The sequence below is a fragment of the Egretta garzetta genome, unplaced genomic scaffold, assembly GCF_000687185.1.
Source record: "Egretta garzetta isolate BGI_Z169 unplaced genomic scaffold, ASM68718v1 scaffold154, whole genome shotgun sequence".
Classification (NCBI taxonomy): domain Eukaryota; kingdom Metazoa; phylum Chordata; class Aves; order Pelecaniformes; family Ardeidae; genus Egretta; species Egretta garzetta.
The window spans coordinates 5848252-5875040 of NW_009259600.1; the positions used below are offsets into that span (position 1 = coordinate 5848252).

Below are 26789 nucleotides of genomic sequence, written 5' to 3' on the forward strand. Positions count from 1 at the left end.
CAAGACTGCCCCAATGTACGAAACTTCTGCACTGTTGCCACACTCTGGTCATTTGTTCCTTTGGCACCATATGCAATCCATGTTTACAAAGCTGTGTATAAAATGCTGGTTGTATGATCTACTGGTATCAGAATAATCACAAGCAGTCATCTTAGATCTTAGCACTCAGGGGAGGGCTGTTACTATATCAAGGTCAGTAAGAGCCCAGAGAGAAACAGGCATGTTAGAACTTGACACCATCTACCTGCCCACCATTCTACAAACAGAACAGAACAGTGGCCTCGGAAGAATTTTAACCAAGCACTTTTTGGAGACATCATGAAGTTGTTGCATACATCCAAAAGTACAGGAACACAAATTTTCCAGAAACAAAATTACTTCAGGAACACAGGCTGAGCATGAGTAAACCTGAACCCCTTTCCTGTCTTTAAATTTCACCTCCTGAAGCCTAAGTGAACAATTTTTTTTGTGTGTGTAAAACAAAGAATTATCTAAATATTTTTAAAAGGTGCCACTGAGGCCATCCGTAACAATACATCAAAGATGTAACTTTTTAGAATGTTATTCAGTAAACAAAAGGCCATGGAAGACCTGATGAGTGGACTCTAGAAGAGTAGGACTTCTTAACCCATGCAGTCTTAAGAGCCCAAACCTGTATGATTATGTTTTTGCAGTCTGAACCTCTCTACACATTAAAAAAATCATTTATGCACAGAACAGCCAGATTGTTCAGAATTCAAATTCTCTTTGTGCTTAACTCAGCTCACAAGCTAAACTACAAGCATTACTGTTCCACAGTGAACAACAGTAGCTATTCTGGAGCCTGTAGAACACTGCAAGAGTAACCCTTCTGCAGCCCGAGGTGCCTCCAGTCTTTTTCTTACAATCGCACAACTGATCCAAGTTACAAACAGAACATGTAAACAGAGCATAAACTGTATTTCTGTCTTTAACCTGGACACCACTAATCACAAAAATGTTATGGTTTTGTCTGCTGGATTCTATCTAAAGTGTTACAAAACTGTAAAAAGAAAAAAGTGAATGACCATATACATCACTGGAAAAGAACAGCATGCTTTATGAAGAAAAGAAAAAAGCATCTTTGTCATAAACGACTGATACAGACTCAGCACCAATAACTCTACTCAGAAGACAGCCCACTTAGTGGTTTTAGCACTTCGGTGAAAATAGTAACATATAAAAAGTCACACTCTTCTATATTTATTATAGTAGTTCTTCCTGACATAGTGCACACAGACAGACACCTTTACAACTGTGTACAGAAATAGTAAAACAGTCTCTGCATTGAAAATCTTGGGATCTAAAACAGGAAGGATAACAGGGGCTTTACCAAAACTGGTATGAGACGCAAACAATGGTTTCAGTGACTTCAACTACACCTCAAAATCTCGTTTACAGAAACTGAAGTGTTGCAATGAATTAAGTTGCTCCATACTCCCCTTTTGCAGAAATGACCTAAACTTGATAATGGAAATCCATTGTGGGCCTCCTCCTTTCAAAGATACTGCTCAAAGTAAATCTTGTACTCTTGCACAAGTAAACCCATTAGGGATGCAAATAAAATAACTCTGACTAAATCCAACTGCCTTCTTTATTTCCCCTTCCGGTAACTTTTTTTTTGATCTTCTATGAATCAAGTAGAAACAATCCAACCTTTTCATTTTGTGGAAAGCTTTTATTGGCTTTCCTATTGCTCTTATTTTTAAAAAGCATAGCAGAGAACTGTCTAGATGACCTAATCCCTCCTAACATCACACAACAATACCAAAGGAGAAACAGTGTTTTCCTCTATAGCATTCAAAGTCAGAGCAAAGGTTTACTAGAGAGAAAATGAAAAAAATTACAAGGACCAAACAAAGACATTATCTGGAATAATAAATCAAATAACTTCATAGCCATATTAATGAAGCATGTAATTTCTAATCAAAACATTTCTGTTCTTTGACTACCAGAACATGAGATTCACCCAAACATTCAGCTGATGTGTATGTAAAAATCAGTCACAATACCTGTAATTCTTCATAATCCCACTGGACATGTGGGAGCTATTGTTCAAGTCACCAAAAATAATCTTTTGGATAAAACCACATCTGCTTTTCTTAATATCATGGTTCAACTTGAAGTACCACCTTGTTATTTTTTAAGATTCATGATGTTTTATTCACAACGCATTCGGTCTATTACTATCATTGTGTTATGGACAAATAAAAATGCAACAGAAGTCATACTAGTCACAAACATTCTCAAGCATCCCCTAAACTATGATTCTTTTGACAGTTAGCTTATTTAAAAGGAAAACCTTTTTTTCCTCCCTTCCCAAAGATGGTGGGATAGTGTATTTTAGACAAACCTTGCCAACAGGAACATTCTTAACGTCCTCCACAAACACAACTTCCCTCAGAGACCACTGCTCTTCGTTCACTTTCTCCTCCTCTTTTGGGGCAGGAGTAGATCGTCGTCGCTCTGAGACAAGAAAGTTATTACCAAAAAAATCCATTTGAAATGTTTAATCAAAGCATTAAAAGGCAATGTTCAGTAAGCACCAAACCTTCCCCCCCCCCAAAAGATTATCAACAGTTAAAGCTAGAAATTAACAAGAGGTTAACAAGAATCTGACTTTAGAATTCAGAGCTACCTAACCGTATACCATGCCGCTTTCATGTTTTTCTATGAAATTAGCACTAATAAAGCCTATGTGATAAGCAAAGCCATTTTTAAGGTCATTCAAGCAAAATAATTAGAATGCAAGACATTGTTCTGGGAGGGCTCAGATATTCATACTGTAACTAAGAAGGCTGACATCGTAAGACCCTTCATTCAGCCCTGCTACAGTGTTTTGTATTACCCTCACAAAAAGTCTGCTTGTACACTACATATGGATTCTTTGGTAAACATCTAGAAGAGTAGCAAATGAGGCAGAAAATAGCTATTTGGGCCAACAGCAATTGCAATACAGTTAAATTTGAAATTATCTGAACAGTAACTGTAGCACACTCAGGACCAAATTTAAATACATAACATGGCTAAATTAACACTGACAAGAACCTTTCATCTCCTGAATTGAGTATAGAGTATAATTAATGTTATCAACATATTTAACATAGGAACCAGAGAACTTCTAAGCTAACTGTGAAGTTAACTTCAAACGCTAGTTCCAAATCCCAAGCAAAGTTACAGTTAGTGAAAAATTAGTTGAAAGAACTGCAAAAGGAAGAAATCCATTGCAAAAGACTCTACTAATAAAATTAATTAGTACTGTAGATCTGAGCACACAAGCCTTTCAGTCACTGAATAAGGACATTTGATTCTCTAGGTGGACACTTCTTAAAACTGTGTTATGTGAACAATCAGAAAAAGCAGGAGCAGAAAGAAGATTTCTTCAAATGATGGCATTGTAATTAACCCTTTATAAATGTGTGAGTTTAAAGAGAGAAAAAATGCTTAAGAGGTCAGTTACATGAATTCTAATGCAGCCTTTTAGGTTTTTATGTACAACTTGTACTAGAAAACTTCTCTCACTGCTTTTGTATGTTAGTAAACAATGCCTAGAGTTTTAGACATTTTATGTAATAGATGATGAACTACTGCTTTATGTACTGAAGTTCACATGCAAGGCAAGCTGTGCAAGAACAACGTAATCTTAAAAGGAGATTTCCAAAACAAATTCAACTTCTGGACTTTAAAGAAATTCACTATCATGTTGCAATTAAACATAAACAACTTTATCTTCAGACTTCCTCTTGGTCATCTCCTGAAAGCTACTTCAGATTCTGAGAACTAAGTGGTATGCTTGCTTAGATACACCTTATATCAAGTAGTCACTTTTTACACTAATACATTTAAATTTAACACTGATAATTCACTGATTAAAGTCTGTTACAAAAGCCTCTACATATATTGCAGTTCTGACTGAAAGACTGAAAAGGATTCTGAAATTAGTACAGAATCTTTGCAGAACTGCCTTTTATGAAAACTTCTTATCTACACAAATATTTTATGTTACTATGAGCTACACATTACTTACTATATGGCATTGATGCACTGCTTGCTATTGAAGATGCATCGCTACAAGTGGAAGCTGGGGATGGCGGAGGACCCATCTCAGTTTTCACTGGTTCCTGTTTACTTTCAGGCCTAGAATGAAGAAAGAAAAAGCTGAAATCTCTTCCGTGACAACAGACAGTGTCAGCGTGTCCCAGCCATGTCCCTTTAATAATATTTTAATGAAGTAACTTCCATGCTTGCAAACAACCATCATAACTGACAAGGCTATACATCTGACATTGGGAATGCTGCTATGCTGCTTTATTAGCTTCATAAGATTAACTGAGCATAGATACAATATTACAGAAAACAAACATCCTTAAATGTGCATTATTTGAGGACAGGAAGAATTATAAGCTTTATACAGTAACCTGAAACTCTAGAAAACCTAAACTTTTTCAAGCTTTTCTTGAAACAGTTTAAATCTGTTTTAAGAAATGTTTAAATGGCAATTGTCGACCCAATGGGTTGTTTTTTTTTTTCCAAACTATGGAGGAGATGAAACAGTTCTCGCAATGCCGCGAAGAGGGGCCTGAAAACAGTTAGTTCCATAACAAAACCACTTTCAGTTATTCAAATATAAAATCTTGGAAACCTTATGAAACACTACAGGAAAATCTTCACTTAATATTCCTTCTGCATTTCATATTTCCTTAGTGGTTTCACAGAACTGAGATGCCTTTCCTGCAGTGAGCATTTCTGCACATCTAGCAGAGTTTACAGGAAAGCTAGAATCTGAACAAAGAAGGCAAGAAGTTCAAACTGATAAAAACCTGACCTTCCTTCTTTTCAATTTTTAATCAATTACCAGTTCAAGAGAGCATCAGATAAATGTTCTGTGCATATGTGTGTGTGTTCCCAAGACTTACTTTGCCTCAGTAGTTTTGCTAGCTTTCTCCATGTTTTTCAAGCTCTCAGGTGACCGAAGCTGAAATCGACAGCTGTCATTCATGTTCCAAACAGATTCCATTAACACACCCACTTTAGGAATTCCAGCACTGATTGAAAAAGCAACTGCTCCAGCATGATAGAGGGGGTTATTTCTTAAGCACACCTACAGATAGAAATATTTATTTCTATGAGAACAATGGATAATACTGAGGGAAATCATATATATATATGTATTTCCTTGGTGACATATGTAGTAGTCAAAAAAGTAAGAAAACTTATGGAACTAGATGAAGAGGAAAGTCAGCATGATGTACTATGCACTTTGCTAGGAAAAAAGAGGCTGTTATGCAATTCACAGCTGAAAGCAACAGCTTTAGCAGTGCAACTGTTGAGTATGTAGTACTTAGATGCTCAACTATAAAAGGAACAATCCATCCAATAACAAAAGATTCATCTCAGAGCTCATTAGAATGGACTGGAAACCAAAAGACATGTGCTGCCTGGGAAGGAGCTGTTTTGTCTCATACTAGTTTTAATACTAATCACGAAAAGAATCCTACACCTCTGTATCAACCATTAATCTTTTTGGTAAAGGCTTCAAACCAAAGGCCTATCCCACTGCATAAATAAATCAAACCCAGACTCTAATTTGCAGGCACTTAAATACCAAATCATTTACAAAGCTATGTGCTCTACTGAGAATCGTATTTCTATACTTACTTTCTCTCAAAATACACAATGAGTAGGTAAGCTAAAACAGAAGTACTTTGTATGAGTACAGCTTGTTCCTCCACATTTGCAGCAATAATCATACTTGTAAAACAGTGACAACACTAACATGACACATCAATGTGCAGTCACATAATTAAAACATGCTGTTTTCATTCCATATTACAGATACAACTTTTGTGCTTAACAAGAAAAGAATCTGATTTGTTTTGTTTTTTAAAAGCAGGCTGTAAGTTCATCATATAGCACTGTAATGATGCCACCTGTGACAGTTGCACTTGCCTGGGTTCCAACAGTGATGTTTGGCATAGAGGAGATACCAGCACTAGACTTCGGCTTTTTATTTTTTGCTCTGGCCTTTTCTAGCATTTTCTTCCTTTGGCTGAAAGGAACTACACCCCTGTGGAAAAAAGTGTATTATTTTAAAAAAAAGGCTATGAAAGAAATGCTTTGTTTATAACTTTGAACAGTTTATTCCTTCTGCTTAATGTAGTCATGTTCAAACATACAAGTCTGTGCCACCTCTTCCAAAGTCTCAAAGCACTCTAGAAATGACACCTTTTTCTATATTCACCCCCACTTTCTAAATTCATCTCAACTGGCCAATTGATTAGGAGGCAGAGGAGGAGGGAGAGCACGTAAGATATATCACTGCCAAATGGCTTTCCTTCTAGTCCAAAATGCTGCAAGACCTCTCTCGCAGTCTCGCAGACTCTCCAGTCACATCTTTCAAGTTGTCCCCTTTGAACTTGAGGATATCTTTCCCACAACTAGTGATAATTTCCAGAATTTGAAGTCATTGGGGAACAGGGTAAGCTTTTTTGCTTTTCAATTCTAAAAGCCTCACTTTCTCTCTGGGGATGCGCCTGAAGGAGCCTAGGACTTTTATGACAAATTTAAGCTGCAAGAGGGGAAAAAGGATGCTTCTTTTGTAATTGGATCCACTTGGTTTAGCTGAAAATAACGCCTACACACACAGTTAAGCATGCTTATTATTTTGATACTTCATGGTTTAGTCAGTGGGTTAGTTAGTGAGTTAGATGCTTTTATCTGAAGACTTCCTTCATGTTAAGTAAAACATGAAAAGCATCAGTCCTGTACAACACTGGAAATTGAAATCCTGTGTAGTGTACTACAGACCACTGTAACTAAGGATATCAACAGTAACAGAAGCTTGTCTACATCAATCTGATTAACATAAAATCACCACTGCTGACATTTAACCCCTCCCAGAAAGGATATGTTGGTTAGCAAATAAATTGCTTTCACATATTAGATATAAATGCTAATAAGTCTTTTTATATATTGCACCAATTATTGTAAAAGCAGTAAAGGTGGCAGGTTCTAATAGCCAGGTATCTCTAATGCTACGGCTTATTAGTTTCTATACTAAGAGTAATTACTCTACGTGAGGTATGTCAGCTGTGACATAATGAAAGGGCCAAGAAGCAGAGAGCTGTAATTTTGAGATTTGGGACTAGAAGTTAGAATAAAATACGCCTGTGTTTAAGTTTACAAACCTAGCTACAATTCTACTAAGTATTTTCCAGAGAGTTATTAGAATTTAATGAGGAAGCTGTTTCATTGAATCAATTTTCAATGCTCTGATTTCCAATGCATCATCAAGTATTTAACTCATCCATGCCTAAAAGCTACTTGAGCTTCGGGCATGACATGTAATAAAGCAACGACTCCTGACACACTGAAAAAAATAATGCACACCGACAATGCATTAGTAATATTCAATGAATTCACTCAAATTAGAAATTCAATTCAGCTCTTCTGGGAGTATTATTTTTGAGGGTTTGCGGGCTTTGTGTGTGTTTTGGTTTGAGGGTTTTTTTGTTGTTGTTTGTCTGGTTTTTTTGGGGGGTTTTTTGTTTGGTTTTTTTTGTTTGTTTTGTTGTGGGTTTTTTTTAGCATAGGCTTCTTACTCATCAAATTGTTAGTTAAAATATTTTAACTAACATTTCATATTTTACAATGTTTAAAAGCATTCTATTTTAACAACAAGTTCCAGAGGGAGGATCTGATGGTATTTCTCCCTTCTTTAAGATTTGGACCACAAACTAACAGTCCAAATTTTCTAACAGAGTCTGACAGAAGAATGTGGACCTCATATACGGGTAAGTTTGTTCCATATTTATAATCTGAAAAAGGCCTAAAAGGCATGAAGAACGTTATTCTCCGATACTGCATAGTAACGATACATCTGAATGCTAAAGCATTTATACACACCTCCTGAAAGAGAGTATGCACTTCAGGCATTAAAGAAAAGAATAAATACACCTTAAAAAGGGAAGCTAAGCTCAAGTGCAGAGTTACAGACTCAGAACAACTGTGCTTCAGTAGTTTTGCAATGCTTCTCAGAGCCAAGGACATGAAAACTTCCAGTGGATCTACACTACATACAGTATTTACTCACCACCAATACAAGTTGTTCTCTAGTTGAGCACACGTATAAAGAGCACAACAATGTAAAGAAACAATCCGTTCTCCCTGAAGCTCCGAGTATGTCTGTGCAGTGTGTTCTAATTTAGAAGCTACAGAGCTTAAAGTTTCATCAACCCATGTAGCAACCTACAGGAGAAGGGAAGAAAGGAACAGAGAAGGTAGGGGGAAAAAAGAAAAAGAACAGTTACACCTTTAGTATAATATTTACTGGCTTTGAAAGGAAAAAAAAAAACCACAAAACAAAAAACAGTGATTCCCTTTGAGATTTTATCCCCTATCACCTTTTCTTTCCCCAGAAAAGAGCTTTTCAGGATTTTTTTCCCCCTCTATTTACAGTCCGCAAGAAAAACAAAAAAGGTAAAAAAAATACAGAGGCATCATAAAAATACGTCAACAAGTGCATATACCTTACCAAATCAGTTTCGAATTCACTCTTAACTGGTCAGAAAAACGTATTTAGGTAACTTACTTTACAGCACTGAAAGCTTCAATGCCCTTAGTTTTTTTAGTAAATATACACAGATCATTAACAAGCTTCTCTATTCTTAAACCAGTGCCGGTTTCTACTGTAACAGCAAAAAGTCAAGTATTTCAGATAATCAGGTAAAACAGGTATCTTTTCACTGTTTCAGCTGTAAACCTGCCAGTTTGGTTTTTTTTCCTTTTACCTTTTTGCATTTTTACAAAACACCACTTGTGTTTCTGTTTATTTCACATCTGTATAGAAGAAAAGAAGTGGAACGAACTAACAAATTAAATACTTTCTACTACTGATGAAGCTGAAGAATCAACTTCTCTATGATACACCACAAGTAACTGAAAAAAACAGCTCTGACAAATTCAGCAATTGGCACAGATCTCGTACCTTGTTATTCTCAGTGGCAACAGTTGCCCGAATACTATTTGCAGAAAGAAGCACTATCTTTTCATTGGTTAATCCCAAGAACATGGCTCGTGGATGATGTAGTGAAGGATTCTTTGGAAAAAAAAAAAAAAAAAATTTTAGATATTCAAAGCATATAAATCATTCTGAAGGTAAGCCTTTAAAGATGTACAGTACCTGTGCATTTCTGTAAGGCTCTGATTCACTCCACTTCCACTGATAGAGTTCTCCTTTACTGCTAACAGCCACAAGCTCAGAATACAGAGCTCCAATAGAAATAAATTTTGTTCCATCCTACAAATACAGAAATATCAAGTCTAAGACAGCAATATTATAACCAGATATAGATATATAAATGCAAAAAAAAAAAAAAAAAAAGAACTTGTAACTGTTTTTTTCCCATGAATGTTCAACTTGAAAACAGATATATCCAGCTTGTCTCAAGCTCAGCATGCCCTCACACACACAAACAAGCATTATTGCTTCTGACACAGTGAGGGAAGAAAGAAATAGAATTATTTTCCTGAAGTTTAGCAATAATATATACATGGCAATTAACTTGGACAGTTTATTAAGAGCTTCCACAATATTTTAAGAACACAACACTGCCCACAGAATTAAAGATGGGAAGATCTCTTGACTTCTGACATTTAAAAAAAAAGTTTCCCTCTAAAATTCTGGCTTTTTGAAATGAACAAGAAAGCGACACAATCCCATTATTCCATTCCTAAGTATACTCATGAAGATATCTTTCAAGAAAATTGAGAAATCAATTATCAAATTCACTGCCTCAAGAATTAAACAATTCTTATCTTTCACTTCTGAAGGTAAATGACTGAAAAAGATCAAGTTTAAAAAAAAAAAATCATGGCTACAGGTCACATTAATGCATCATTATGACCCAATATGCTGGAAAAGCTTCTAATTATGGGTTATTTCCTCCCTGCCCTTTTCTCCTTTTTAACATTTTACCAAAACTAATATGGCGTCTTTCTACTACTTAGATCGTACGACTTTGCTCAACTGCTTCATCCTGTACCTTACCTGGATCTCACAGGCCTCTTCCCCCCCTCTTAGATTTGGTTGCATATCAATGTTGCAGCAACTACGCAGCAGTTACAATCTCAGTTTTTCCAAGTTCCTGTTCCCCCTTGCACTGAAACCAAACTACAGACCCATGAATTTCAGTGACTTCACAAAACATTTACTTCTGTTTACTAAGAAACATTTGTAAGGCACATCACTTCTCTGCTCCTCAGCAAGGGCAGCAATAGGACAACCATATTCTTTCTAAACTTCTTTACTGGTAACAACTGAAAGTTCCCTTCCACTTAAGGGAGAATACAGCTTTTAAAAAAATAAAAAAACAACTTAAATTAGCATAAAATCAAATGCTGTCTTCTACAGCTACAAATCTGAAAGGCGGGTACATGCTAACTAGTCTTGTCTGTAGCAGTTATCTCCCAGATCAGTACCTTTAGCTGCCTCTCAGATTACAATATACCGCATTCAAGTAATTCAACCGTCTGATGGGAAACTGAGTTCTTGTCAGACCATTAGAAAAAGCCCAACACCTAGCACATTTACCTGTCCCCTAAATTAAGAGACTTTTCTTTCAGCTACAGAAGTTTATAAGTGGAAACATTTTTAGTTTCATAAATCTGGATTCATGCTATTTTCATGCCCAGAAGTGCACATTTCAAAAGGTGTGAGTGTGTCCTTGAATAACACGGGATTCAGCACATCTCTTACCAATAGCTCAAAATGTTTATCGGTATCTTGGGAAAAAAGAGAAAGAAGGCAGCAGGAAAGGACAGATGCAATCATAAGCAATTCTCTTTTATACCCTGATAACAGGATGTAGAAATAGTTAAATTGTAAGAGAATTATTTTGCTCTGGAGGGCATCTACCAAGAGGGCACAGAAGTAGCACAAATGCTAATCTGTGTCATGATTAATACTTGCCATTGTATAAATATTGCATATTCTGAGAAAGAACTGCCATCAGAACCTACCGTAGTCTAATGAGATATGTATCTACTTCATCAGAATAAATGTATCTTCAGAAGTTATCTGGCCTAATGCCTCAAAGTTATGTATGGGAAGCAATTAATTTTTGCTCCGAGGCAGTATCATTATGACTTTTAATCTTGCTAATATGTTTTACAGCTTTTTATAAACAGTTTCATACCACAAGTTCAACACTAAAGAGACCTGCCATTCAAAATTTTTCTCTCCCCTCCATCAAAGTATTAGCAGTCGTGATCTAAATGCTACAGGACCAATGCTACATATACCTTCACGAGACCATCCAAAAGACTAACGGCACAAAGATGCACAAATGACATGACAGCTCTGGTTCTGTAGCTTAAGTCTTATGTGTTCAACTATGAATTCTGACTTCAGGACATAGAAATTACATATCTGAAGATGATGCAGATTGCTGACAAAAATCTTAGTATCTCAATAACTAAACAGAATATACCTACCTGAACAAACCAAAGGCTCAGCTTGCACCTAACTACAGTCTAGCAGGAGAAAAAAATGGCCACATTTGCCATAGTATAGAGTGGCTCCGATACGCACAGCACAATGTTGATATGTGGCAGTGTAGACTAATAGTACTACAGTCCAACAAGATTTTAACTGTCAGAAGAATTCATTCGTTGACTTGAATTCTTGAGCAGTCGATTTCACTTATTTGGTGGAGAAAACTCAGTACCTATACAACATGTCTCAACACTATTAGTCCCAAACTGGGTTTCCCAAACTGTGAAACTGATGCATTTGGGAACACTGTCAGCTTTGCAAAAGCTTCATCCATTCCTCTCAGGTTGGTAATTTACCTCCCATAAACGCAAGTTAACCATCCTCATCATGGACTACTACAGTTCTGTCTCAAATGCTAAATGTCAAAATAATGAAAAATGAAGGAAAAATATTTGCAAACTAGATTGGTTATTTGGAGCGATTCCTCACACACTATAATCTCTCCCCTAGTTACTGTCTTTTCCGTTAACATTTCAACATCTCCTTTCCAGTTTTCAAAACGGAAGAAACGCCTCAGCTGGCCTCTCAGCTAAATCGTCTCACTCAGGATTCACCTTGAAGAATTCAGTCTGAAAATACCACTAACAAAACTTCAGAGTGGGGCTATAGCAAGAAAGATGCAGAACAATTTCTTACAAATGTTCAGGATGAAAAGTTTAACTACTTTTGGATAAAGATGAAAGGCCTTTCCAGTAAAAGACCTTCATTTAACTGGAAGCTAAGGTTCATATATGAGTGCATATGTAAACAGGTATCTTGGAAGAAGTTCAGTATATTTAAATTGAACAAGCATGCAATTAGATATCACAGCAAGTTAGTTTCACAAAAGATGCCCAACAAAAGACTGCAATAACGGTCCTAGGGTGGGATCTTCTGAGTTTGCAAATAACAAAAAACCCTGTCCAGGAAAAAAAACCCCACCCTAATTTAGTAATTTAGTTTCAGGGCCAGAGAGAAGAATGGGGTTAACAGGAAAAACATTCCTGAAGTAGTAAAAGAATATAACAAAAAAACCCCCCAAAACAGTAATAACAGCCATAATAATGTTACCAAAACACAGCAGTGGAAATAAAAAAGATAAGTTAGTATTCCAAACCAAAACTACATTTATTCTTCGATGCTAAACCCCCTGAAATCTCTCTCTACCCAAGCTAGACGAAACTCATTCTACCATTACGACAAAGCAAGGGGGACAAAACCTGCCCATTTTCACTGTAACAGAAGTTAAACATTGCTGGCTGAAAAAAAAATAATCATCCTTTAGACCTAAGAAGTGTGGCTGGGAGAGCAACTATTAGACAAATGCTCTTCTTAGGTATCTGCAGTTCTCAGTCTGAATGCCCAAATGAAAATGATAGCAGCTAAGGGTGAGCTGCTGTAAGCAGAAATAAGGCTCTAAATTCACCTCCCTCTTCAAGCTCTCTATCTATATTTAGTCTGAAAGGAAAAAACAGAGACATAGAAAAGAAAGTGTGACATCTCAAAATAGCAACCTCACAGATACTGTGGACAAACAGAAATGGGAACACTAGAAAGACACCCCAAGTCCATAATACTTGGTCTAACAGACATAGATTATCACTTCTATTCCTGGGAAGTTTTTTGGTTCGTTTGGTTGGTTTGGATTTGGTTTGGCTTGTTTTTTAAAGTCATTTCCCCAAGCATCTAGGTAATTCATAAAGAAAATTACTACAAATACCCAGTTAGCAACATATAGCTGCTGTTCCTATTATTCTTATACTTGATGTGAGAATTACTTCTTGCCTTGAAAATGGAATTAGGGTTACAAAGAAAACCAGCTAATCAAAGCCAAAGGGATTCTGAAGGAGCAACCAATAGTCATTTAAGTTATTGGTCAACTCAAAACACAACTGCAAGTAAATGTCAACTTTCACCGTTGTTGCTTAAAAACCCAAACCACTCAAACTGAAAAGCATCTCTGGGAATAATAATCCCAATGAAAAAAAGGTTTCCTTGATGAAGGATAGTTTAAATTGTTTGACGAGTTTCGTATTGCCTATTAAATGCTTTGAGCATCTAAGTAAAAAAAGAAGAAAAAAGACAAAACCCCCCAAACCTGATGATCTACGGCAGTGCCTTCAAACACATGGAGAAGAAAATTAAAACAGTAATAACAGAAGCGCAGCTGTAAGGGTGTAACTGGTTATTTATAATTTTCCGAAGTGCATAATAAAGAATATGCTTTACTACATTCTCTCACATAATCAGAGATGTGATAGTCGAAAAGGAAACAGAGTATTTATTTGGAAAAAACAAACAGATCTATTGCAAAGCATGCAAATAAAATAGTAAAAAAGTTTCAATACCTTATCTGGCCACCACTGCAAGTCTTCTCCTAAAGAAACAGGACTTTGAACAGGTGTATTCTTCTTGTCCAGGTTTGGCTCCCCTTCCTTACTTGTAGAGCCTCTTTCATTATCAAATGAGGCTCCATCAAGCCACCTTCGTTCACGCAAACGTAAAACGGACTCACGTTCACGCAACAGCTCAGAGTCTCTCTCTAAGGGAAGAAGGAGAACTGGTATGCAATTGGGTCACACCAGTGGGATAAAAGTAAGCCACTCTCTAGTAAAGACCCTTCAGGATGCAACTAACAGCAGTTAAATCTACTCACACAGATTAAAAATAAAGTCCTGACATGCAACATTCAATATATTAACCCTTTCAAGCATATGTACTTTAGACTCACTAAACATAAAAATAAGCTAGAAATAAGGAAGTCGTACAGTTTTGTGCACTATAAAAAAATGCTACAGCATTTTCACTTACATCGTAAGAGGCCAAATACATTTAACATTGCAATTTAAAGTTTTATAGTACAATATGCAGAGTTTTGTAGTTTTATCAATGTAGTAACAAAAACAACAACAAAAAAATCTAAGTCTATATAGTCTGTTAGATATCTTTACGCAAACCAAAAAAGAGTATTTATTAGAGAGTTTCATAACAGCTTTCCCAAAAAAAAAGTAATTTGAAAAGCTTAAAGAAAGCAAGCATTAAAAAAAAGCTCTTGTATACATGTTTGATAATCCAACCCCTTTTGTTTTAAGCAATATTCCATAGGACTGGATTTAATAAATTAAAGTGTATCTGTTTTGAGCAGATCAAATGAAAACTTTTCAAGAGTCAGACAAGTTTTAAAAAGGATCCTTGTAGGAAAATGTTCCTTACCAAAATGCTTCCCCTCCAATTGGCCTACAAACTGTCTAAAGCCAGTACTCTGCAGTTCGCTCATGCAGATAAATTTTTTAAATCACGTAATGAAACTAACTTTCCAAGAGTCAACTATGCATGGAAAATAAGGATTATAAAATTCGTGGTAACGTCTTATATAGAATAACCTTAGGAAAGGAAAAAAAAGGAGGAATTTAGAAGGAGTTACGTCAGATGCTGAATATTTGTACATGCACATAATGCATTTAACCTATTAAGTACTTCACTTATGCTCACAAAAATCAACTGGAATTACATGTATGAGATGATCACATTATTATATCATAGTTTCAACAAATTACACCACGTCTTGGGTCTTTTGCTGTATTAGACAAATGGGAAAGTTTTTACATAAGCCAAACACAACAGCTTGTCTTACAGATATATTTCATAAAGTACTGTACTTATTTTCTAGCAAACATCACACTGACCCCTGACTAATAATTTTGTAACAGGAACTTATGTGTTCAGCAATTAATATACTAAAACATGTTCATGAAAGGCAACAAAACTGTACTAAACAAACAATCACACCAGAGGTTGGATTAACAGTTTGGAAATATTCTAGGCATTTGCGCAACAGATTCAAAAAGATAGGAAATTGCTGCATGGTCTGTTATAAATCTTTTAAGTGTAATATACTTTAAAAAAAAAAAAAAAAAAAAGTAGCCTTAACACTTCTCAGGGAGGTTTTTTTAATCAGCTGCCAATAGTTCTCCTTATCCAACTATAAAAATGCTTCCAAAAAGTAAAATTTAGATTTCTTCTCCCTCCTTAGTATCTGAAGTTCCTCATTCCATAAAGTTAATTTCTGTCATGGAACAATTAAGGAAGTGTGAAGAACAGTGAACAAAGAGCAACCCAAAAGAAAGGGGGGCGGGAGGGGGAGATTAAGAATGCTGCGTGTCATCAATTGTTACTCATTTTTGAGCCAAATTAAATATTTGTAATGCAATCTATGTATTAGTAAGTACTTACACTACAGTTTAAAATAAATTTAACATGCAAAAATTTTATAATACCTTGCAACACCAGTGATCAACAATTAGATTTAAAATACATGACTATCAAGGTTCTTGCAGAACTTACCTGCTAATATTCAGTATTCATTCATAATTTCGATAATGAGTTACAGTCTATGTCTACTCTACATTTGACAAGATATCACAGTCTACTTTCGCATTAAATCAGAATCTAAACCACCAGTGTGTACTATCACTAGCTTTTTCCACAGCAAACTACTTATTACAAAGAAAAAAGGTGCAAAATTACCTCTGGATGAGCCTAGCCTGGAAAGTGATGAGCGCCGAAAGGATGGATAACCAAAGTAACTAATATCTTCTGAAAACATAGCATCAGCATCAATAATGACACTTGGGTGAGCAGAATGTATGTCAGCATCCAGAAGAGACATAAGATCCTCTATAAGAGGAGACAAGGGTCTTAAGTGAATAATCAGCTACTTAAAACATCACCTAAGAGAGACCATCAACTAAACAAATATCAAAACAAAAAAATCCTATCTATTAATTGAATTTCTGCTCTTCAGATTCACCAGTGCAAACTCATGTGCCTCCTATGCAACCACTTTTACAATCAAGCTTGGCAGACTAGTGAACAAAACCAATTTGCCTACAAGAACTGCTCTGTCACTTATCTAACCACATTTCCCAAACAAGACTTGCCCAAAACACATTTTTCTGTAACGCAGAAATTCAAACTTCAGCCTGTCACTTGAAAGAACAAAGCACTAGGGTAAGATAGATACATATACATACATGTGCACACACACTCATGCACGTAACGCAGAACTCCAAAGATGACCTAGAATTAAGGGAGGACAGAGTTGATAGTGAAAGCTGGCCTTCACAAAGCCACGTCTTTGATGTCAAAGACTGTATGTTCCTCCATGGAAGGTTTCTTTCAGAATAACGTACATGTTTAATTCACAGGCTAGTAGCTCATAGCTACATTAAGAACAACAACAGTTATCTGTAAAAAGCACCATTTTTAATACCATGCAGTTAGAAAAAAAAACACACAACCAAAAACATAAAGATGAACTTAAATACTGTGACTGCCCTAGCTTGTATGTTAGAAAACTTGAGTTTCTCTGAAGAACTGATCATCATTAAAGCATAAAACAAGTCCCTTCCGTTTACTAAACTGTAGCTACTATCCACACACAAAAAAGGCTACTGAAAATTCATCCAATTTATTATCCAGCAATATGGACTGACAAGACAACTAAACCTGACTACCATCTCCATCTCACTGCTACAGAAAGGACAGTACTATTTCCCTCCTCCATCCCCGTGGCAGGCACCTCCTTGGGGCAAGGTAGGATTTCTGAACTAGCGCATTCACCTGGCTTTGAAACCATACTTCATAAGGTGTAGAAGTAAGGTTGGAAGCAACCTTCAGACTGACTTAACTGGGTAGTCAGAGCCCCCAAAGGTGGTGTCTCAACACATGCAGCAAAGCTAACTGGACCCTACTGCTGCCAAAGGAGCTAGTTCTGCCCCTTCGCAAACTTTCAGGCAAATCTGACTAAAAAGATCAGGCTCCCCAAATTAGGGTTTCAGCTAACCCCTGTGGGCACACAAACCTCACCACCGTGCAAGGCAAAGGCAGGACAGCTCCTTCTGGCAACAGGACAACCCCATCTGCTTAAACCACTCATGAAGCTAGCATGAGGCTCTACACAGAGTCCCTTCAGGGAACACAGAGGAGGACATCTAATTTCAACACAGCCAGTTCTCAGCCTCAACCTCATTGTAAGCATAAAACAAAATAGTGGCTAGAAATCAAGGTTTGAAGTTAAATAAAACCATTCTTAACAATAGGAACTCATTATTATGGGTCTTTTTCTCAATGTCTGGAATAAAGCGGGGGGGAAGAACATAAAGGAGAGGGTATCCAAAAACTCAAAAGGAGCCGTAAGTCCACACTTAGAGCCATTATTAATTCACTTAACTGTTCCACTTATTGATATTGAAAGTGTTAGAGACTTTCACATCCCTGCGCATCAGAATATTCATCCTTAAATTTCTAAACTCTCTTCTCCAGGAAATGTAACGCTTACCAACTACTACCAGCTGTCCCCAGAAGAACAGCACTGTAACTAGCGAGCGCTGTGGATTTCAAAGCAAGCAAGACCTGCACAAATGCTTTTTGCATTAAATGAGTAATCCACTCAAGTGTAGTCTGTGTTTCTAAAAGTACACCATTTGCGACTCAATGGTCCACGCAGTATGTTTTAGGAAGTCATCCTTGACAGACTGCTTGGAACTCCTAGTAAAAAAATCCAGATTTGGCAAACAGGCTCTGTCTTACTAAAACACTTCAGATCCCCCAGAGTGGGTGCTACTTTACCTATTTTCTACTGTTTTTCCGTAACGATAAAACAGCAGTACACCACACCTTAAGAGTGTCAGCTTGTAAGCACCAGACTTTAAGAGCTGGAAACACAGCTGAGACTCTGTTGTATCTTACAATATTCACACTCCCCCTCCTCCCACACCCACCACAACCATCTCTTCCTAGGTAAGCTCCAACCTCTCTACAGTCTAGCAACTTGTTCTCTTTTTTTTTTTTTTTAATCACTATCCAGCCAAAAATTGCAAAAAAAGTTGATCTCTCTTTAGGAACAGGATTGGCCAGTACAGAAAAGAACTTTCCAGCCTCATTCAAAATGGACTATATGGTTTTTTTAATGTAAGCTAAGCCAGATGCCCTCTTGGGAGAAAATACACGCTAACTTGTGATACACACACACTTTCCACCATGCAGGCATCTTGAGTTCAGCTGTGTTTCCAAAAAGGAAAGTAAAAGTTCAAGCCACCAGACTTAAGAATCAAAAATATGTGGGTTTGGGCTAAATGAGCATTAAGACGTGTGAGGAAATGAAGCCTTTTCTTACCCTCTTCTTTCAGCTTCAAATCAGATTCTAATTTTCTTCCAGTATTTCTGCAAGAGATCCCCCTTCTTCCATTTTTATACCAGCAAAGAAAGGTGCTAAAACCAGTAGGGATAGGAGCCAAATTCACTCCCCTTCAAACATCACTGGAATTTTTTTAGTGCTGTGAAAACACAGATACTGCAAGGCAACATCCAGTTTAAGAATCCAGGGGAAAAAAAAAACAAAAAACCATTCTCTATGACTTTATTTTCCTGCTCTTTAGAAAAACCCCATGGGATGATATCATTCATCTCTTGTACTGTGTTAGACCAGAATCAGACCGAACCCTTCACATTTAGAGGTGACAATTCTGATCAACTTATTTAGGTAAGAAAGTACCTATGATACACTAGTAAATACCATTGAAAATTGGAAGAAAAAGGATATCCAGCACAAAAAAAACCAACCCCAAACAAAGCCAAAAAACAAAACCCCCACCAATAAAGAAACAAGTTTCAGTATGCACATAAGCAGCAGTTCAAGTACCAAGAAAATTTTTATTTTCAGTAGCTCCATGCGTAGCATTATCACTGGATTCATTAACTGAAGGTGTTGCCTAGATCGATGCCGATCTCAAGCTGAGCTCACGCTAAACCTTTTTCCTTAAGGGGGCAATCATAAGTTCTCTCCCCTCTTCTCAGCTGCATATTTTTATGAAATATTCAACAATTCAATGTCTTCAGTATCTCCTCCTCTTTCAAGTTTGGATTAAATTGGCAAAACTGACAGCGAAGGGAGAGAAATATGTATTTTGGTTTCCTAGGAAACCAGACTCAAACAGAACTCCAAAACTCATTTCTTGATAAGATATATTTATTCAAAACATTACCCAACTTGAAGTTCATCTAAAAAACCCAAAACAAAACAAAAAAACCCCAACCAAAAACACAAAGAAAGCCAAACCACACCAACAAAACCACAGAAAAAGCATACACCTAACTGTTTTCCCCAAAGGCAAGCCACTGAACTGATCCTATGCTACGGTCTGGTTCCCACCTCCCCTCACTGCAAGCCAATACAGTAAGTACTACTGCAATACCAGCCCGCCTCTCTTCTCTCCTTTGGAAAAAAAAAAAAAAAAAAAAGAAAAGGAATTTTAAACAAGCTCTTCTCAATTCCAAAATCCAAAGTAGTCTGGATGTTGCCAAACTTCTATTTCACAAGCTCTGCTAGCAAGCACCCACTATATCATGCAGAAGTTAGTGAGCAAACATGCATACATCTGAACTATAAAAATAACTAAGTATTTTAACTTCTATAGAATCTCTACACAGAAGATTAACAGAACAAAGCCCAGAAGCAGCCTCTAATACAACTTGATACAAGCCGGAAAATTAATCTAGAAACGTCCAAGCCTTTTCTATGCTAAATGACCTTGTTCTATGTAGTTTTTACCTTGACTGTTTTCCTTACGTACTTGTTACGTACCAAATGAACCCACATTCCTCTCTGCTAACTGTCATAAAACAAAAGTAACAGGACTACATTAGAGAATTCAAAACTAAAGTATATAAGGATCCAAAAATAAATATCTAAGAGACACTTATTGAAGGCAATCTGCACAGAAAAGTAAAGTTCTGCTCTTCACTTAAGACATTTTGAAGAATTTGGGAAGAACTGAGACATGTTTTTTGTTACCTTAAAAAATTCAGATGCATAACCTTTACAATACTAACTGGAATTATCACAACTGATATATTAATGAAATTATGATGTATTAAGAAGAATTTATTAATTTCACAGTGGTTGGAAAGTATCTTAGTTTTCTTAATTTAATTTAATTTTATTTTTAAAATCAAGTGTAAATTATTCTTAGTGTTTTAAAAAAAAGCTTCTCAGTCTTGGAAGGCTTAGGGAAGTAACCCCTAAATTTAAGGGTCACAAAGCACCAGACATGCAGAAGGGAGAAAGTAAAAATTAGCATATGCTTTTAATCAAAATGCAAGAGCCTCAGAAGTCCTGAGGCAAAAGCAGTCTTGTCATTTGGTTTTTTTGTGCTTGGAAGGAACAAAAATCAAAAAGCTTTCAAGCACTATTTGACATAATTTAAAAAAAATTTTAAAAAAAGTTGTTCTTTATCTTTCAGAATCATTTATAAAAACCTGACTAAGAACTGAATGCATTTATCAGTTATGTACACTGTTCTTTTATGAACTCTGCATCCAGAGGCGAGATGACAAGTGAAAGCAAGAAAAGTGCAAAGTTTCTAGAGCAAAAGACTTATAAAAAAGTTCTACATCGTTCTGAAGGACAGAATGTTGGTATTTTTCCAGAGAGCTACAGGGAAGTTTCTCTGGCCATCAGGTTTTCCTGAAAACTAGATGGCATGGTTATGTGACACAAGTGACGACTGGTACCGTGTACTATTTAGTGTACCAACAGTAGAGTCACGACAGCACTGACTAGTGTTCAGCTAGACTCTTCCTACTGTTTTGATCAGATTTAGATATCAAATTAATTCATTTCTGTGCAACAAACTTATTTTTGCCCATAAAACTGAAATAACTTAAGACAGAGAAGGCACGTTCTACAAATTGTGAATTACATCTTTGAAGACTGGAGTTAAGACATACCAAGTTTCATTTCAGTTGTTTCCACATCTTTTCCCACAAGAACTGGGGAAGAGATAGCCCAGTTTCTCTGGGGGGTAAAAGAAAAGAGGGAAGAAAATACTAATATTAGGAGGTTACAATCCCTTATGTGAAAGATTAGTCTAAACAGGGGAGAGGCTTTAAAAATTAAGCCAAGGACAAAATTGTTTTCTGGACAGCTAGTGAGGACAGTGAAACTTGGCATACTACTCTAACCTATCTCAAATAAAAAAAGACTCACAGACTGTAGCACAGGCACCTTCAAATAAAAGTTACCAGTCATGGGCTGTCAGATGGTCCCTATTAACTGATCCTTATGATCCAAGGGATACTAAGAGAATAGGTAAGGCAGTAGAAAGCTGGTTAGTATGGTTAAAAGGAACTTCTACTGTAAATTATTACTAACAGTGATCTACCTTCTGAAGGCCAGTTCTGGAGGAATACATTCAGGTATGCTTCGAGCAAGAACTCCTATTCTGAATACTTAGAAAGAGCTAGGAGAATTTACTTCCCCCAATGCATCTGTCTAATGCTATTAAGCTGATCACTAAAAACCAAGACTTGAATTAAAGATTTTTCACCCCTTTCACCGGAAGACTCTTGATTCTACAGCAAAATAAAGAAGCTTGATATGCAACTAAAACTAGAAGAGGCAAAATGAAATACAAAGCACTTGCTGCAGAACAAAAAAACCTTCGTCTAATCACATGATTGACAAGATAAAGATGGAGGAAGCCCATGAACCTTCCTGGTGAACCAGATGAGCAGAAAAAAACCCCACTTACTAGAAAAATACCAAAACGTCATTTTGACACACAGAAAGAAAGGCTAACATGTAGTCAGAGTTTAGATGTGTTCTTTTCATGCAGTGCACCTAACACAAATGTTAGATTTGGCTGCTATGTTTTCAAATATGTTTACTCAGCAAGAAAAGATTACCTAAATTATTTAGCCAATGCAAAAGAAGACTCAGAAGTCTTTTATAAAATGGAATTGTATGGGACAGACAGTACTTCAAAAATAGCTAGACTTCAATTACAGCGTTTTACTGGTACAGCCAGAATACACTTAAAAAGGGAACTTGAGATCAAGAATAAATTTTCGATCTAACTGTAACAACTGTAAGCTGGTTTGCCCTCACTTGAGGCATTTAGATTAAAAAAAGCTGTATAATTTTTGCTCTAAAAACTGCTGTATCTTAAGAATATATGTTAGTAGTAAAAAACATGCAAGTCACTAGAAGGTTTTAGAATTAGCTTTTATGAGCAAGCCACACAGCAGTCTCAGCATCTCATTGAGCAGCAAAATACAGATGTAAGTAATGCTGATGTTACAAAGCCTGGGATCCTAAAAAACCCCCAACTTCCACGCCACCCATAAACAGGGTCAACAGTTATTCTTCAATGCCTAACCTAATGCCTCAAGACATCCCACTGTATCTTTTCTTTTGTGCATCTTTAGACTTTGCTCCTATAAGCAAGAACTGTCTTCGCTGCATACCTTGCACAGCACGGAGCACGCTGTCAGTGTTTAAGTACAGGAAAATAAGAACACACTGGCATTTTCTTATCAAAAGTTGCAGGATACAAACCTCCAGGAAGATATGATTCACTTGCTGTGTCATCCCCATCATCTCCATCTTCATCATCACGACTCAACAAATTATTTACAGCAAGGTTTACATCAAGATTTGTTCGCTGGAGTTCCCGAATAATAATACTTCTGGACTTTCCTTGTAAAACAACTTGTGCCTGTAAGAGCAGAGTGTAGTTGGTTACCAGTCATTCTCAGCTCACCAACCATCATTCATACGAAAAGAATGCTTAATTCTAAAAGAAGTCTAACAAAAAACAAAAGTCAATCACAGTACATACAGACAAAGGCTCACATAGATTTTTCACAGTATCCTGTACTGAATAGTCAACATTCTCTCAGTTCAAGTTAGGCCACTGAATTCCAACTTTGGTGCTGAATCTCCTAATGGAATCTTAGAATCTACTTCTTGAAATGCTTAATGCTGTAGTTAAAAAAAAATCTGGGTTTGAGACTGTTCTATGTTCCTATAAAAGCATTTAAACTTACTAAGTCAATCAGAGTTTTGCAATCAACTGTTGTTCCAAAACTACACCTCAATCCCTGTCTTTGTGACACTGGTTTCTCTTTCCACTGCCCTTCAATATGTGACCACCTTACTTCCTCTGGTTTTCTCATCACTTCATCCCTAAAGGCTTATCTTCAGCAGTTTCTGCAACATTTAGATTTTTAATAGCAAAGTGCAAATGCAGAAAAAAAACTTCCAAATGTTAAACAGATGCAATGAGTTAATAAAAAAACAGAAGCATTTCATTATATTCCACTAACCCTAGGACTCAGAACATTTTGGTTTTCCAGACAAGACTGCTTTAGAGTTACCCCAAAACTAGTTTAGACACCTGTTTTAAAGGTAGACAAAGTATACTGTTTTTTTTTAAAACAAGCAAAAGATCACAGCAAGGGAAGCAAAGTTATGACTCAACCAATAAACCACACATTAGATTACAGAATGGAACTGTCTGGACCATGGGGTATTAGTCCATTTTTCTATTTCAGGTCAGGCATTGAGGATGTCAGTAAACACTCAAAAAACATGGAGGTGAACAGTAGAGTCAAAAAAACCCCACCACCCCACAGCTGAAAGAGGCCCTGGACATTACATAGCCAAAGCACCTCCTGAAAGCAGGGCTAACTACAGAGTAATCAACACCTCCAATATCTTGTCTCTGTGAAGGCAGAAGCTCCCAGCTTTTACTGGGCTTTGAATTCAAAAAGAGGAAGGAACTAGAAGCCAGTCTGTCACTGGTGGGTCTGTAGATACCTTGCCCACTAGCACCTGTCTTGTACCAGTCATGCTATAGGCCTTTCAAATACATGCATGAAGATTATCTTTGGCATAGCCACTAATATCTGCACTCCAAATGCAGACCAGCAACTTTTTTTGAACTAAGAATTAAAATGTATTAACTAGTCACATATTTTGAATGTATTATTTTCTTCAAACATGGAGAAAAACATTGTTATAACAAACTCCACTTAATCACACAACGCAAAGTCCATCACCTTATTCAGGCTTTAGTGTATTAAGAGTCAAAAGCAGAGCAATTTATGCCCGATATCCATCACTTACACTTATAAAAACTTAAGTAGAGGTGTTCATGAAGAAAAATTAGTGTTTTGAAGAGATTAAATGTTTAATGTCTTCCATTTAAACCTAAAATGGATCACTCCTTTTATCAAACAAGAAAAAAGAAGTCAACCTGCCCCCCTTCCTTATACTCCTTCAAGAAACTTAACGTTATTAGCTACATGCTTGATACGATTCTCAAGTATTTGATTTTCTCACTACATCTCCCACCTGCAAATGAACAACGCATGACATTCCTCATCTAGATTAAACACATACCTTGTCTTAGTGGAGTATGGGGAAACGAAAATTCTAGAATCCAAAGAGTTTATCACTCACACTACGCATTTAAGAATAAAAGCAATTCAGCTAGAGAAAGTCAATCTTTTCAATTATATGCCATTACTCCTCAGAGAAAATGCACTACTATTACAACACATTCCTGTTCACAAGCTACAAGAAGCTCTCCAGGTTTTTGGCAACAATAGTTTCAAGCTGACATACCTGTGATATGAGTTCCTCTGGAATGACTGATGCTGGAATCACTGGTTGTGGTTGACTCCCCAGCAGTCCAGATCCTCTATCACGTCCTGTGCGTATAACTCTGGTCTGCCTTCGAGAATCTCGAGCTCCAGCAGATGATCTACCAGATGATCCTCCTCCACTTCCACCAACCCCTGAACTCCAGCGACTTCTAGAAGATTTAGATTATAATTTTTTTTTTTTTATATAGCAGCATACTCTGGGGACTACTTCAAGAAGTAAGTCTTTAGTTTTATTATTAATAACTTGTAGACAGTCTCTGAAAAATACTGCAGATTGACTTAATAGACAAAGACTATGAAAGTATCTCTCAAAACTAGTAAGAAGAGCAGCACCGGGCAATCAATAAAGTTCTGAATTCCACAGAAGAAATATAAAAGAGGCCTCCAACTGGAAGTTGCCCTCTCTCCTACTCATACAGTTGTGTGAATGTATATATACATAACTACACGTGCATACCAGTTCCCAGAGTTTCTAAAAGCAACAGTACCAGCAGCATAACATCTAACACTCAGCTGTTAACCTCGTACTGTAAAAGCACATATGCAGCAGCTTCATGGACTCTGTTTGACAGAAGGTCACTATACTCAGATAGGTCTTCTAAAGTTTCTGAGACTTGATTTACATTAAAAAATTGCTTAAGATTACACTGGAAAAAATCAAGTAATCTTCTTTACTGCAAAACAAATCTTATGCTAGATAGTTCTCTAATCCTCAAGGATGGTTTTCAAGACATACTCTGGACCAATATCAACTGTATACATTGCAAAAATATGCCTAAACAGACTGAACAGTTTTTTCATTTCTATGAGTCAGTATCAAAACAAGGGAGTAAAAAGGCAGTGATGTGGAGAAATAGACAACTCACCATCATTACAACTTTCCACTAATATTACAACACAGAACTGCGTCAACTGACTCTGTTCTGGACACAAGACTAGATACTCTGCTGTCATGAAAAGCTAAAAGACACTGGTTTGTTCTTCTAGGTTAACTAAACTTTGTTGTACATATCTACCTTAAAGGCTGTTGGATATAGTATTATTGCTATTTAATAACCAGTATCAGCAGAAGTTTCCTGCTTTCAACCACCCTAATCCTCAATCGCCTTTCAAGAAAAAGAAAAACATTTAAAATAAGACACAGAAAAAAGGTATGTTCTCTGAAACAGTATCTAATAAATTACCGTTAAAAATATACCACATGTAGCTATAAAAGCTAATTAAGTAAGAATACTTGTCTTACATTTTATGGCTTAAGGTGATTACTAATATCCTTCTCTTTTTTTGTTGTTGGTGGTTTTTTTTCCCTCCTAACAAGATCATGCAATCACAGAATAGCTCTAGTATCTGCCTAAGGCAAGGCCCTGTCACAGACATCTACATTTTCAGGATTCCAGACAGCGACCACACAGACAATGACAAGACAAAAAGCAATTCAACAATGGTTTTAAGAAAAGCCTTGTCTCATAAGTTAGAAAAAGAGCTCTAAAAAAAAAACCAAAACCAAAAGATACTGCTGAAAATGTAAAAAAAAAAAAAAAAAAAAAAAAAAAAACACCACAAACCAAACCAAACACCAAAAAAACCCAAAACCAAACCCAAACCAAGGAAGAATGTGACACTTCAAATAAAACGAGACAGTTGTTCTGTTTCTAGTGCTGGGAAGGGGGCTGAAGGGAAAAGAAGGGGACTGAAGGGAAGTCAAATTCTTCCTACGCAACAATCC

At 36.6% G+C, this 26789-nt stretch overlaps 1 protein-coding gene across 1 annotated transcript in view; it reads right to left on the bottom strand.

Moving 5' to 3' along the window:
- Positions 1-26789, bottom strand: part of UBR5 (ubiquitin protein ligase E3 component n-recognin 5) — an 89308-nt gene that overhangs the window by 40807 nt on the left and 21712 nt on the right. The window contains 11 exon segments of the mRNA XM_035893913.1: positions 2372-2484; positions 4046-4155; positions 4935-5119; positions 5968-6085; positions 8111-8265; positions 9005-9115; positions 9200-9316; positions 13900-14111; positions 16079-16228; positions 22950-23109; positions 25023-25212. Of these exon segments, the coding sequence (XP_035749806.1) occupies positions 2372-2484; positions 4046-4155; positions 4935-5119; positions 5968-6085; positions 8111-8265; positions 9005-9115; positions 9200-9316; positions 13900-14111; positions 16079-16228; positions 22950-23109; positions 25023-25212 (1621 nt within the window).